General features: G+C 37.2%; 2 protein-coding genes across 4 annotated transcripts in view; one reads left to right on the top strand and one right to left on the bottom strand.

Moving 5' to 3' along the window:
• LOC134744406 (mitochondrial glycine transporter B-like) overlaps positions 1–16,440 on the top strand; it is a 373,541-nt gene that overhangs the window by 12,074 nt on the left and 345,027 nt on the right. The gene's annotated exons all lie outside the window — the stretch shown is intronic.
• The window catches only part of LOC134744379 (voltage-dependent T-type calcium channel subunit alpha-1G), a 55,446-nt gene continuing 51,504 nt past the window's right edge, over positions 12,499–16,440 (bottom strand). For 2 of the 3 annotated variants that reach the window (XM_063678160.1, XM_063678162.1), the window contains one exon: positions 12,499–16,424. In XM_063678160.1, coding sequence (XP_063534230.1) covers positions 15,654–16,424 — 771 coding nt within the window. In that variant the 3' untranslated portion in view covers positions 12,499–15,653. The remainder of the gene's footprint in view (positions 16,425–16,440) is intronic. The other variant, XM_063678163.1, reaches the window with a different exon arrangement.

Genomic DNA, 16,440 nt, shown 5'->3' with positions numbered 1-16,440 from the left:
CAGCCACACAGGGTTAATAATTAAAGAAGGAAAAAGTAACGGTGTTGTATTTGATTTATTGAATTATTATTTGGCTTTATAAAACGATTTTCGGGCGACAATGATATCAGCGGGTTGGCTTCGAACAGTCCAGAATGCAATGGATCATCCACACTCAGAAACACAAGGACTAGAAAACTTTGTAAAGGTAAAAGAATATCAAATAAAATAGTTTTTCTGTTACATTTAGTAGCAATTAGTGGACTATAGAGTAATGGAACTTTTGAAACTCTTTCACAAGTTGAAGACTGGCGGAGTTTCTGAAGTTACGAGTATGAACCAGTTTTTTAACGGAATATTCTACTTGAAAAAAGGTTTGAAGAAATATTACGTGAGTTGGCAAACCTTCGCGATAAATAAAGTTACAAAGAGTTTTTTGATTGTTTATAACAATAATGTTCCACCCTAAACTTGGTAAATGAAAGAAAGTATTATAATATCAAGCAACATTTATAAAAAAATGAAATTATCCTCGATAAGGAATGCCCTGTAAGAAGCTTCAGTAATAGCATAAAAACACGTCCGTATATACATAATATGGCTTAACTCGATCAGGCGAAATTACTTACTTACTAACGAAGTATTATCTAGAGCTAACTATATTGAGTACCGTGAACTTACTTAGCTACCGTATTCATAGTTCAAAAAAATAATTCAAGTTTACTGTAATTAAAAAATATAAATTAAGTATGCAAAAGAGCTGGCGGCTTCCTCGCACAACTTAAATATCAGCATTGCAATACAGCGAGGAAATGCCGCCAAAATTTGCGTTTTACTCAAAATCTACGTTCTCTATGAAAATATGGTGTAAGGCAACATTTAAGCTTATTAAATTCTACACAAAAAAGTCCTAGATATCTTTGCGGAAAATACGGTGAAATACGTTTTTTTTAAATAAAAGAATGTTTCCTTTAAGTAAAATGAGCTAACTTAAGGTTTTAAGGCACTTTCGACGAAACTGTTAAGGTTCCGTTTTTGCTATTTCGGCTGCGGAACTCTAAATAAGCACTTACTGTCGTTTGTTATTGACCTAATTTCCCACAGGTTGTGTTACACATTCGTACATGAGTTTCCCGGTGCGTCTCGACATGCAGATAAAAGCCACGACTCCCGTCGCGAACTTGCCGAGCCGTCAGATTCCGCTTTTAATTCGCGGCCTTCTTATAATTTACCAAACATCGTCTCAAGCAGGTAGAATTGTATTGGGTTTACACGACTTTAGTGGCTAAAAACTGGCATATCAGATTGTCTTCTTGGGTTTCCGTCTTCTAGCAGTATCAGTCGGCGGCCGCATATCTAGACGACGTTAACATATCTAGATAGACGTTTGTTGCCCGGGTAACCGCGTAACGTGCTGATTTTCGTACTCGTACCACTGAAGGTATTCTTGCTATTTATCTGTTATGTCATGACCGTCAAGACTATCGCAAACGCAAGTTCGGCATAAATATGCACAATCAGAGCACCATCTCCATGACATAAACAGAACTTCTAAAGTAACATAAACAGAGCACGTTTTTTCCACTACGTCTATTTGCATAATGTCTGATATTGAAAATATTTATATTTGTATGGAGTAGAAATATTAGGGATTGGACAGCTACTAAAATCGCCGCCACTCTCTTTAGAAAAAATGTTAAATTAAGGCATTCAAAACTTATGGTGGAATAAAGAAACTCACATACATACAAACATGAACGCTGAAAACAATACACTCCTTTTTTTGGGCAGTTGTTTTTTTTTGGGCAGTCGTGTAAAAAGCATGATGATCGCCGAAATCCGAGAGGAATCCATAAGAAGAAGAAGTACTTATATATTATGTAGTAATTTTTAGTGTGTAGTTACAATAAGTTTAGTGTGCTATTTTATCATCATCATCATCATCATTAGGCCTTGTCCATTTTTACAGATGATTTAAGCAGCCATGTTTTCTGGTTGAATTTCCGCCGTTTGACGAGACGTTTTTGTTTGAAGAAACGTCACTTTTGACATTGACATATCTAACCCATATCGTTTCCAGACCTAATATTTGACGTATCCAATTGGGCGGTAAGAGGTTGGCACGCGGGGATAATTCCGCCCAGGATTGCCGAGATAACGATCGCCCGCCCCTCAAAGGTCTACGAAGGTGAAATCAAATAATGAATTTCCAACGGCATTACGCGAGACGTCGTTTTCTGTTTCAGTTGAGTCTGATATTCCTAATTGAATTTTATTGACGTTTTTATGTTTCAAATGGGAGGTGAAGCGTGCGATTGTTTTTCTGAATTACGGGATTGAAGATTGAAGGGTGTTTTTTTGTCAAAAGGCCGTTAAACAGTAAATTGTTTTAAAGTCAGGTGGGGTAAAATGAGCAAGTACGCGTATTCCTCTCGCTCTGGTGGCCCTATCTATATATGACTATCGGGCCAATTCAAACAATGATCTAGATATCAACTAGATATTCACTAGATATGAAACAGAAACAATAACGAGGTATTTAGGAAAGTCATGTCAAATTTGACATTTTCGCGATTCCGAATGTCCTCTTGAACGTTCTCTTTAAGATTTGCTTAAGATATTACTTAGACATCCAATACATATCTAATGGGTAACCCAAAACGCCACAATAATTGTAGCGTGAAATGACAATTAGTTTCTCGAATCGAACTGCAAAAGATAACTAGTTGAGAACTAAACTATAACGGGACGGGGTGTGGGACGCAACGTGCGTCAGCACTTTCGCGGCGTCGCATATTGGCCGTACTGTGAGAACGGCAGGGGCAGCAGCCGAGTTGGCTGCAGTTCGCAAGCGGGAGAAATATGAGGTCCTGGCGAACTATTTATTTGTCCCTCTTGCAGTGGAAATTACGGGCTGCTGGTGTACGGAGGCCAAGGGCTTTTTCGAGGAAGTGGGGAGACGCATGCGGGAGAGGGGTTTGGATCCTCGCTCTGGGTCCTTCCTGATGCAAAGATTGTCCATCGCGGTTCAGCGTGGCAACGCGGCGAGCGTCATGGGCACCTTTGCATCGGGGGGGTCACGGGACGATTTTCGGGACGGCTGAAGTTTGACTTATTATTATTAGTGTTAGTTTCTAGGATAGTATAGTTTAGATTTTTAGTTGTAATTTTTGGTTGTAATTTGTAATTGTATTTTTTAATTGTCATTTTATTAACTATAACGTATACATATTAGATCTCGTATTGTTCTCGTATCTAGTAATTATCACGATGTTCGAATTGACCGGTATCTATTTAATACGTACGAGTACTTAATCTTTGGCTCATATATTACGAGTAAATATGTACTAGAATAGGTAAACACATCCTTTTTGTATATATTCGTATTTCCTTTGCGACTCATTTCAGTATTGTTGATATTTGGAATTCGTTTACAATTTGGCTTTAACCTTTGTACAAAAACTGAAATGTTGTGCAAAATCGCTTCTCATAAACGTTTTTAAGTAAATTTATTTCAGTGTAACACCATTTTATTTCTTCGCCGTACATTACATTACAGACTATTCGAATGCAATGAATCGCAATAATACTTTTCATTTCGCATGCTCTGAAAGAGGGTCATTGTTGTTCTAAAAAAACCGGCCAAGTGCGAGTCGGACTCGCGTTCCAAGGGTTCCGTACATTACACAATTTAAACAATGTATTTTTTATGTGAAACGTGAGTGAAATGTCTTTAAAAAAGCCGTAGGGGTCGGATCAAAAACTAAGTAATTAAGTCCGGCTCACGCTTGACTGCAATTTCTAATAGGTTTTCCTGTAATCTATAGGTAAAGATCTATTTTGTGTATTTTTTTTCAAAACTTAGACCCAGTAGTTTCGGAGATAAAGGGGGGAATGGTCGATTTTGCCTATTTTCTTGAATAACTTCTAAATTGTTTATCCTAAAATTATAAAAAAAAATATATTTGAGATTCGCACAATGAGCTCTTTCATTTGATATATAACACGATATAGTTTGAAAAACTTACTTACTTAAACTTATGAGAAATGAAAATGTAATTGCACATGGAAACAGAATAAATAATAATACTATCACACTTATCGTCCAAAAATCGTCGCCGCAAAATCCAAAAAATAAAAAAATCGGCGTAATCGTCGTCGGTCGTCGTCTTATTAACTTATCGTCCAAAAATCAGCACACAAACATAAATGTGCCCTCAAAAGCAACTATACCATACATCAAAAAAGCGTAAACACAAAACCTCTGCCTTGCGCATCGGACAGATGGACAATGCGCTTTTGTGTATTGTGACAAACTCATCATATTACTCGTGGCTCGTGGCTGGCCATTTGTTACTATTGTTACCGAGAGCCAGAGAGTTGAATGTACCAACGGCAGAATTACAGCAACCTTGATATCCGCAACGACTTAATACACTGCGACTGTGAGGCATCGCGGAGAACTTCCTCTTCACTTGAATTTGCAGCAGCACAACTGGCGAAGTACCTACAGAATACCACTGCCAACCATTCAACTCTTATTATTAACGTATAGAACCGGCACAGAAAACCAGTATTTTGCGGCATGAGTTGCTGCCGTTATGGCATCAAACCATAGAAGCGGAACGTGAATCTCGCGACCTAAACGGGTAAGCGCCATGAATATTACTGGTTGTGATTGCGACAATTTCATCCCACCAAAAAAATTTCATGTAAAATATTGCCAAGACGAAACTTGTCCTGTCACATGGGACAAGGTGAAAAATGTATTCACTATAAATTATTTTGTATGTAACAAAATGGCCAAGCCACATATTTTAACTAAGGTGTAGAGTTTGTGAAGTTAGGGCCTGTAGAGTTTGGCTCTACAAAAGATCTGATAACTTTTTGACAGTGCGAGCCTTATGGTTTCGTCTTGGCAACATTTTATATGAAATGTTTTTTGTGGGATTTCACTTCTTTTTGTAAGTTGCTTATGACAATCTTCCATCCCCTAATTTAAAGGGTTGGGTAATTTACTATTAAAAATCCTGAAATTTCGTGTCTGTAAATTTCATCTTTTATACAATCTGCTTTTTACTGATTACACATTTTTCCACTCCCTTTTCACCCTTACAGGGTGATTTTGGGGTTGAAAACTATTCTATATCATTCCCCATAACAAAAACTATCTACATACGAAAATTTAACTAAATCGGTTCAGCGGTTATTGATTTTCCATACAAAATTTCACCCCCCTTTTCACCCCCTTAGGGGCAATTTTTTTTTATTTTTTATTTTTATGTTGTTTGTGTACTAAGACTATCTTACATACCAAATTTCAGCTTCCTAGGACTTCAGCAAGTACCCTAAAGGTTTTGACGAGTGAGTGAGTGAGTGACGAAATCGGGGTTTTTTAAAATTGAAAAAAATCTAAAGTATAAGAGCTATGCAATTGAAAATGTTTATGCTTAATAAGTCCACTATTGGCATCGTATCCCGAGAATTTTGTTTATCTGGTGTAATCCAAACCCAAGTTATGAGGGTCCAAAAAAACGACGAAGCGCTTCGAGAAAAGGTATAGGTAGAGCCCTTGGGCTTCGCTTTGCTCGTCTTGGCGGGGGCACTGCCGTGCCCCCAGATTTGGTATGTCGTCTCTATAATAATAATAACTCAATGCTGCCAACAGACTATACCACACACTATACACATATATTATAATAATGTGCTGCATCTAGTAGGTACAGATTCAATTTAACACTGCTACTTAGATACTATGTATGTAATAGTTATTTACGATACAAGTGCGGAAAAGAGGAAATTCGAAACGAGTGGCGATAAATTAAAACACGACCGCAGGGAGTGTTTTAAATCGACACGAGTTGCGAAATACCTATTCGCACGTGTATCGTACAACGTTTTACAGTACATATGGCCCTTTAAACTTTCGACGTATGCACGAACAGTGCTATTTGACGCACTAGTGCGAGAAAGTAGCACCATATGTACTGTAATAGTAGATTGTTAACCAAGGGATGAAAGGCACTCATTTCTGCAGAGGTATTTTGGCGCTAGCGTTCAGTGAGAGCGCCAATAGTCCGAGGCTGAAATGATGCCTTTCACCCGAGTTGAACACTCTACTTTTCATTTCGAATACGAGGAAAGTAAAATGCATGTGTTTTTTTAAAACATGACCAAGTATAATTTTAATAGTATTTTTTAAGGGTACCTTCAGTTAACAATTTAGGCAAAAGTGTCTCTATTTATGGAATGGAGAGTCAAATATCAGAATGGAAATTGTATAACAAATCCATTTAAACTCAAATTTCAATTGCTTATCGCAATAAAATTCAAAAAATCGTACTTCGAACGTAAAATGCTCTAGTGCAGGCATGTATCATTTTCTGCACACCTTTTAGAACAACAATGACCCTCTTACAGAGCATGAGAAATGAAAAGATATTTTCAACACACTTGCTCAAAACGACGTTTTTATTCCACCGATTTTTGGCTCATAATCCTAGATATTAAACACGCGTGCTCTTTCAGTGTATTGTTCCACTCGTGCTTTTTCATTATATTATCCGACTGAGTTAAGAAGGTAACTGATTGCTAATAATATGCATGGAAAGGGACCCTTCTTTAATTGGTCAGACTGGCGGGCACCGGCACGCCCGACCGCCTGCGCGGCGCGCGGCGCGCGGCCCGGCCGGCCCGCCCGCCGCGCCGCCCGCGGCCGGGGCGAGGGGCGGCCGGCAGTATGACAGATGCAACACACAATACTAACTGTTTTAACTATTGAAATTTGATTAATATGAGTTTCTTTTTTTTCTCGCAAGTGTTTTGAAAAACGTCGTATGAAACGCGTGTGCATTGGTCATTACACACATCAGCTTTCTTATTGCGCGCTCGCTTACAGCTCGCGCGCACAATATCGCGTCGTGTGTAATGACCAACTTAGCACACTTGTATCATAATGTACTATTAGTATGCTTACAATGACGTTGTTCTAAAAACTACGCGTTATCATAGCATACATTCTCGCATAGTTGTTCGACTCGCCTAGATGCTTTGTAAGCATAACACCGTTGTGTGCAAGTAATCCATTTGAGTTGCGGGCGATTGTCCAAGTACTACGGGCCATTTTTTTATTAAAATAATAAACTTAATAAGTGGCTTTTCCGCGTTTAATAATCCTGCATATTTTTGAACAACGAGATGAGATCTGAGCTTGCTATATATATGTCGCAGGCATTTTGTAAGAATCCGCCGCGTTTTCACGTTTGTAAAATGACGACGCCGTTTGTAAAATGCCGAAGGCTAATTATAAAAAGTCCGCATTTTGTAAAATACCTTTATTTAATCTTTATTGCACAAAAGAAAAACTTATCGTATAAAAGATGGACTTAATGCCAAAAGCATACTCTACCAGAATTCTTTAATTTATTTAGATACAAAGGTTTTAAATTGGGATTCCTATCGGACGGTTGCTCGATAATGAACGTGTGGGATTAAATGATGCCTGATTGAATTTCTCCATCAAGTCCCTAAAAGCCTTTACAATTGAGGTCGCCCACACACTAGCACGTTTATCTAATTTATACCAATGTGGAATACTGGAGCTTTTTTGTAAGATTTTTGTAAGAGCGAAATCTCTTTGGTCTAAATGTAGGTAAGGAAATATTAAAATTCGCATGTTGCAAAGCTTTTTTCAGACTGTCTCTCTCGGGTTAAATAATTATAATATTTTTTATCCTTTTTTATTTACAGAGAAAAACTAAAATTTAATTTGTGCTAAAATTATGAAAATTGCTTATCCGGGCCATAAAGGCGCATTCGCGAAACTAGAACACCGAGCATTGCCTTGGTACAAAAAATTAAATGAGTTGTATTAGGTATAAAAAGAAAGTAAATAGTTAAGTAGTTCGTTCCAACGCGCAGCTTAATGGGAAGAAGGTTATGGGATAATGTGAAAATATATTCCGGTTCCATGTCTCTGGCGCAAAACCATTCTCGGCGAAGATGCTAAATTAAGTCTTCTGAGATTACATGGAATTTAGCTTCCTTTATGAATTTTTAATCGAGTTAACTTACGCATTACGGTTGTGTGTACACAATAGTAATTTTTTACTTTGGATATTTGTATGTAATTTCTACTCGGATATCTCAGAATCACGAGCTCATCCGAGTTTAATAGGAGAAGAAATGTACCAAGATTTTTATTTCCATTCCGATACGATTAGTTTTCAAAGAATTTGTATGACGGTAACGGAATGGAGGATGGATCAAAATATGTATGGAAATTTTGGAACATTTTTTTCTCCTATTTCTTCTAGATAAAATAAAAATGATTCTGGGTAGAAACAACATAAAAATTACCAAATTAGAAACAAAGTAGTGTAGAAGTGAATAAAATGGTCCACCTTATTATTTAAGTATCTGAAATTTAATGGACCTATTTAGGTACTTAAAAAAAAACATAAATTGACAAATAAAGCCACTTTTTTACTAACCAGTATAACCAAACCCTAAATTTAATATTAGTCAGGATAACCACTAACTCACATTTTTCTAAATTTTCGAATGACGAGAAAATGATATTTTTTACAGTCTTGTAAAACTTTAAATGCAGCATACGGAGAAAGAAACTTAGTTACGTTGAGCCTAAAACCATTCTCGTGTCCCAAGTCGAGGGAACCCATAAGTTCGCTAGGTGTCAATAGACCCAGAGGCTGAACTGTGTTGTTTTAGGATAAATTGGCATGATAGTCTTTGCAAAGTAAAGACAGATTTAGGAGAAGCTTACTTCTCCTTAGCAATGGCGTGATTTAGGACTTCATTTGACAAGGGTTTTTTAAACAATTGTTAAGAGGGGGCTTTAATATTAAATTTTTACACGTTTTAATCAAGGCCAAATGCCATGAAAAAAAAAAACATTCAGAAACTAGACTATATTTATTTGCAAGGGCAGACTAACCGAAGCCTTAAAAAGTTAAAGTTGGCTTGATAGAAAAAAATCACAAAAACATATCTAATTTTCATTTATTTTCAATTATATATCGTAAGACGCTGCATACCATAGCAGTATAAATTTAGTATAAAATAGCTAGTGGCCCACGGATTGGGCTAGCAAAATTTTAAACAGAAGTAAAAGCATAGGTATTGACGAAAAACGTCAAATACCCGCGCGATTGCGAAATCTTCCGTCGCAAGTTTCGCGGGGCGCGCCCGAAAGTAGGAAAGGGTAAAAGATTATTTTTTAATTTCCTGGGTTTTCACCCAACTACAACTGGATTTCATATTTATATTCTAATAAAATCTTTTTAATTATCTGGCATACGTCAACAAAACAATAAAGGTCGAAGAATTAATGTGTCGTCTTCAAGCAAAAGGTACCACTTTGTCGCTTGTCATAAGAACGCTTTGACACGTTATTCGTATAAAGATACTAGCAAATTTCGTCCTTATGGTAAGCGACAATGTAGTAAGTTTTACTCGAAAACGTCATAAATACTCCTGCCGTTAAAAGTAACATCGAAACTTGCACGACACGCAATATAAACAAGGATCGTAAATTGTTTCATACTAGCATTACATATAATCTTGTTTATTATTTGCAACTTTTTGCGTTTTAAAATAAGGTTGAAATTGGCACGATAGTTTGTTAGGCATTAGTAGACAAAGGATTTTCGAGATGATTGCTGCGTTGCGCAAATCTTTTCATGTCTTTTTGATAGTGTATTTTGTGCCGGAAGTAGGTACTTTTTATTTCCATATTCAATTGGACATTACGGCTATGTAAAGAAAATAATACCTAAGTCGAAGTTACAATTAGGTCAGTGTGCCACTTCAGTTCTGGCCGGGTTAAGTTGGAGTTATTGTTTTCATTAATATATTATTTTATGACATTCATTAACGATTAATCATTTAGAGCGGAATCACTTAAATGGTCGTTTTGTTTTGATTATAATGTCTCAGCTTTTTTGTTTATTGTGATTTAAGTAACAAGGTTTAACATTAATATTTGTACAGGATTATATTTATCAACACACTGCGTGGTGATCAGTTTAAATAATCAAGTTCACATTAGAATGCACAATTTATACAGCACATATTTAAAGTGTGAATTAATACCTATAGGTATTATTTATATTTATATTTTGAAATAATACCAATAGTTATTATTTCACACTAAGAAATATTTTTATTAATTTAACTAAGTCTGTCCCTCAGAACCCTAATGTGACCTGATTAATTTCCAAGATCCTTATACTAATTTTATAAATGCTAATGTAACAATGTCTGTCTGTCACTCTGGTCCTCTTCACGCTTAAATTGCTGAGCCGGTTTAAATGAAATTTGGTATGGTGATAGTTTGAGACCAGGGAAGTAACAGAATAGTTTTTTTTAACCATCATCATCATTCCACTCATTTAAAGTTAATAGGTACCTACTCAGCAAACAACAAAAAAGAGCAGTTGCAAAAAATTCAGAACAATCTTGCTGATTCAGCCAGTACATTAGCACACCCTCGTATTACGGGACAATAAACAGCATCTGCACCTTTTCGCGGACGGCCTTATGTTGTTCAACACGATAAGGAACCTATTAAAATTCGTTTCAAGGAATTATGCAAATTAGATTGTAAGCGCCCGCTAACAAGATAGGACGCTTGCAAAGATTGTTGCTAAACTCAATTGCGCACGCCTGTTGCTCTGCCCTTTGTGATTCGAAATTCAATGACGGAGCGAAAACAGCGACGCGGCCTTTTTTGACGTGAAAGTTTGGTAGAAATTTTTGAAATCACGAGTCAGACTTCGCACAAATATGATGGCTTTTTGCAGTTACTCTGTCGTGTTTCAGCATGTATACTGTCCAAAGTGACTCTTGTGGCTTCCTACTTGCCGCCCGCTTGTCGTTCTGCTACTGGCGTGCTTCTGGCCCTTTTCCCGACTCAGCGCCACGCAGTTCCGAGCTGCGCTGAACTCAGCGCCGACCAGAAAAACCTGCGCCTGCCACCTCGGCACCGTCAGGGGAGTACTTTGGCTGCAAACGACTACCGGAATCCGATCTTGTCAAGTATTAGCGCGAACCACGACATTTACCCGTTTTACCATCTGAGCTAGTTGTGGTAATAAATATTTTTTATTAAACGTTCTTCTGCCTACTCATTTATAATTTCCCATACCTATCGGGACAATAAGTAGGTCAGAAAATACCAGAACGCGACTATGCTCAACAATCAGATGTTGATGATGATGTTGTTAACCCACAGAGTTGTGAATATCCGCCATAGATTTTTTGTGACGTCTGAAAACGCATAATCCTAGTGAAAGAGAACGTCCTTTGTCAATAGTCCAGGGCTTTTTATCTTCAATCCTCACGTAAACGGCGTAAGAGTTTGCAATAATAGTCCGAATTTATAACGACGTCCTTTTCAGGATAGTCAACCAATTACGCCTTTTGCATCCCAAACAACCGACGCCCTGATGTTATTGGCCGACAAAATCGGCATTTCTTTTTTTAAAGGCGGATTTACAGCATAAACCCACTCCTTTGATTACTGTTTGGCCTCTGGCATGTAGTAGTGGAATTACGTCTCTTCCACAGTTACAAATCTTCTCAAAAAGTATTGAGGATCTGCTTCATACAGGTCAAGGTTATGAAGATATTTAATTACAGCAAGTTGTTCCAATTTTTCCATTATCAAGAATCTGTCTACAGGTAACTTTAGATCGGCCGTATTTTTTTTAAATAATGACGCCAACTGCAAAATTTGCAGGATGATAGCTAAATAATGACAGTTGAAAAAGGCATGAGATGAATGTTTAAAAAAACTTTTTTTATTGGTCAGGCCGCGAACTTTTCAGTCAACCCTCGTAGATCGAGCCCCTCCGCATAATTTTTTGATCATTTTGTAAGCCCAGTTTGATCAGATCAGTAAGATAGGATAGAGCTGTCATGAATTTAGTGTCATCTATTTCCCGTTTGCGTTATTTTACCGTTTGATAATACGTGATTATAAAAGACAAAATGATGATGATTGTATTTCTTCTATAATTCTATGATGTCAATATACTAAATTTTATGTATATTGACCATAGCTATGCCCCTTCGTTTGTTTTTTTACGATTCCTCAATTATGACAATTTAGGAACTTAAAGAATTGCATGGAATTAGTTTTCGCTCCTAAATGTTATAATAATAATAAAAAATCTAAAAAATCAATATAATAGCTATGGTTAATAAATAATAAACATCTAATTTTATACCAAAATATTGTCCATAATTTCAATATCAAGAGAGGAAAATGGTTTGTATGGAGAAGTGGTCGATCCCTTTCCTCTTAAGAGATGAAATCTTGAAAAGAAAAAAATACTAAATTAGATATCACAATAAATCCAATAACTGACTCTGTCAGCTGCACGTGTTGCTCTCTGATTTATATTTCCAATCGAATAGTTTTCTCCATTATTAATAAATAACCTGCTCGGCTTTCGAGACGCCTGGAACAGATCACGTGGAAATAAAACGCAGATGTTGTCTTTAGATTTATTTTTCAACCTAACATTTTCGTAACTTGACAGATCACCAGCTAATTGTAACAGGTGTACTCATCTAATGAACATTGTTCATACCTCTTAAAAATATCATACAATCAGTACCGTAAAACAATATCTAATCTTTATCACGAATTTTACTTTTTATCACGAAATGCTATTCTTAATTTTACTAAATTCCCTTCAATCAATTCAACCACGTGACGCTGGAATAAGTAATTCAGAATCGCTTCTGACAATTTACCATTAATCTTAAAAGATTACTTTGTGGAAAACTCCGATCGATAGAATTTCAACCTATTTATATAAGAAGACATGGAAGACGTTTTGTCTATTTTAAAGTAAAAGCATAAAGAGAAAAAGGTACGCAGGTTAATTAAAAGTAGAATAAAATTTAGTGGCACACTCGCAGTACGCGAGCAACAAGTAAAATATTTAATATGGACTTTAGCTTGTCTTTCCTTGAATAAAAACTAGCTGTTTTCAATGTTTGAGGATTTTGTAAACTCAACGTACAATATTTTGTATAAATGCGTGCAAAAAATTGGTTAGAGAGAGTGTTAAAGCAAACTTGCGCAGAGAGCGAAATGTCACGTAAATACAACACACGTTGGCGTTCGCTTTTGCATGATTTTACCGCAGCTTATAATATTACGTTAAAAGTAACAATCAATACGATAACAGTAAGGAAAGGAGTACCCACAAGAGCATTTAGCTTCACCATTTAAACTACAATAGTGCCATAGGTACACTCCAGGTCCATTTCAATAATAAATCTGACATAGAATTTAAAAACATTTTTTAACACTTAAATATTTTATTGATCCGAAGCTACTTTATAACAATTGTTGATGTTCTTAAAATGTTGGTTGATTTCTAAATTGAAAACTCGAATTTGACAAATCTAAAGCAATCTAAGTGATTAACCCTTTTCGTTTTCAATTCCAAAGTTTAACGAAATGGATTCTCAATGTAATAGAACAATACGAAAGCAAAATAATAACTTTCATTACATCATACTTAAGTAAAGGGCCTGTAACCCAAATATCTGTAGAATATTTGAGTATTATGCTTGGATAATTAAACTACAAAGAAATTCTTAAGAATAACAAAATACTGAAACTGCTAGAAGTAATATCTCTGGAAATATATTATATATTTGAAGAATATAACATTATATTACAGTAAATAGCTTATAGTCCCCAAATCCTACAGTATACATAAGTTCAGAGTCCCAACAATCGACTTCACAAGCTAGTACATTAGAAATAGGAAAGGCACAGTTGAAGTATATAAAATTTATTGCTCTCTTCCCTAACTACGCTCTTAATTTGTTCGTAGGTCAGGGACCGACTTGTGATTTTTAAACGGATTTAAGGACACTAGGGTAGATTCAACGAAAGAAAGAAACTAAGTGATGACTCGGTACTGATGTGCAATAATTGTTTTTGTGCAGCCAATTAAGATCAAAATGATATATATTTCTTAAAGGTGTTTTTTCTTTTCTTTTTCAATTTCGTGTTAAATTTCATCAATCAGAACGACACAAACAGACTGCAGAGTTAACAGTATGTGTGGTGCAACAATTCGGCATATCTTGTATGAGTATTTTAAGTTTATACCCAAGATGACATTAAATGCCTTTTAAAAATCTTCTTCCTATCCGAGTTAGGGTCTCGTATCAGAAATGGTACTGAAAATTATTCGTAACAAGACTAACTTAAAATATGTTGGCATTATTTTTGCTTTACTTTAAAATAATAAACAATTTAAACTCTTTCATGTGTTCAATTTAAACTTCTTTCTAAAATCTTTCATGTAATTAGGTAGATCGAGATGGTGCTTAAATAGATTGCTTAATATAAAATAATTGAAAATTAATTCAGACATTCGGAGAAAATCGAGACCTCATATAAAATGTATGCAAAAGGGGCGAAGCCACAAACTCATTTTGTAACAATGACTGATTAATAATTCATTCATATTCAGTACGCCATGTTGAGTAAAATTAATGTAAATTTGGCACAAATAATGACAGCACTAAACAGTTCAACGATAATTGTGTAGAATATATCGGCCACTATCTCACAATAATCTCTGTTCACCCTAAGATAGCTGCGTACACTACGTTATACTCTACGCTAACTGTATGTGCGTATTGCCAGTTACACGTCTAAGTTACGTACACGACTGTAAGAAAATAGGATTCATTTTATATTCAGAAAATACTTTTTCATTCTTAGAGAGAGTTCTAATCAATTCGCCAACTATTGGTTCTGTTTTAGATCCTTACTATAATACCAACCTCTACCTATAACAATTTTCTAGTATGAGAGACACTCGTTGACTAGAAGATTTTTTTGATGTACAAACTAAAAGCATTTAAATAATAGATATCCATAGGCGTTTTTCATTCAAGTCGTTGGATTACATTATTCTAATATTCAATGATTCGAAACCCATTCTTAAGTCATAAAATTTACACTTTAACAACATTTAATATTATAATTTTACATGTAATAAATAAAATCATTTTCTACGCACAATAACAAAACATTAAATTAGGTATACAAATATACAATAAATCATACTCTTCGTTGAGGTTCTTTGGAAACACTTTTAGGAGAACTTTTACGAATAACTAATACAATTCAACAGCAAGCACCGTTATTTGAAATTACTTAATTAACATTTGAAGTACCCATAGCTCTCGTAGAAAAAATCTCACCACAACAAATTGACTAGACCTAACTCCTATCTACCTATTTCTATTATATCTTAGCTTAAATTTATTGAAGTCTCTTTGCTAGTTGTTGAACCGGCCGCGTAGGAAAAGTAAGAATCGGAGTTAAGGATATGAACACTAAAGACGGGAAATGATCACACCAAATGTCATACACGTTATCACTCAATCGGTCGTACCGAAAACGTAACACCGCACTAAAGTCGAAACTATAAGCATGTTTTTAAAATTTGTGTCAATGCATCACTGTCGTGCAACCGAGTTCAAACATTAACAGTTCCAAACCGTTCCACAGAAGAAGACGGAGGGAGGAAGGTGGGAGGGAGGTTCACCCGGGCGCTGGGCGCCTAGATGTAGACCTCGTGATGTTGGTGCGGCCGGCCCCGCCGGGACTAGGAGCCGCGCTCCGCGAGCTCGACGCCCTCCTCGGGCTCCGGTCGGGCCGCGTCCATTTTCCGCCGCTCCGCTATTACTATCCTGATCTTCTCTTCTTCGCTGATAGGTTGTTCGACGCTTTCGGGCGCGAGCTGAGGTCGCGCCGAGCCCTGACTCGCGTCACTTACACTACCGGATTCGGAGATTCTTCTCTTAGGACCGCTAGTCCTAACATGTTGTCGAGGTGTAGGCACAGCGAGCAGAACGGGCCGAAGAAGCCTCGCCTCCTCGCCGCGCAAGGAGTTGCGCTTGTCCACGCGTTGCCTACGATTTTGCGCAAAGGAGTCGCGTCGCGGGGGGCTACCGGGGTCGAGTTCGTCGGCGTCGTCTGCGTCGATGAACCGCGCGTCCTCCTCGTAGAGAGCCGCAGGGGGTTCGGTGGTGGAATCCTGTCGGCGACGTCCAAACGCATGAGGTGAGAGGGAAGCTCGTCTCGGCGGTAGCGACGTCGGGAGCAAAGCGTGGTGCGAGTGAAGCGTGCGCCGGCGACGGGCGAGGCGTGCGGGGGACGGTGTTGGCGGGTGCTTCGGCTCGCTGTAGGTGAAGTTGGCCGGGAGGGAAGGTACCTTGCTGAGCGGACGCGGCGCCGCCACCTGCTCGAGCGCGCGGCACAGCGCACGGTCCTCCTCGTCGTCAATCTCGCGCTCCAACTCGCGCTCCAGCTCTACATCCATGTCGTTTTCGTCTTCCATTTGTTTGTGGGATTCTTCTAAATGTTTCATTAGGACCTACAAGAAAGAAATA

Source organism: Cydia strobilella, chromosome 9 (assembly GCF_947568885.1).
Source record: "Cydia strobilella chromosome 9, ilCydStro3.1, whole genome shotgun sequence".
NCBI classification, from domain to species: Eukaryota; Metazoa; Arthropoda; class Insecta; order Lepidoptera; family Tortricidae; genus Cydia; species Cydia strobilella.
This window is presented reverse-complemented; position numbering and strand designations above follow the sequence as displayed.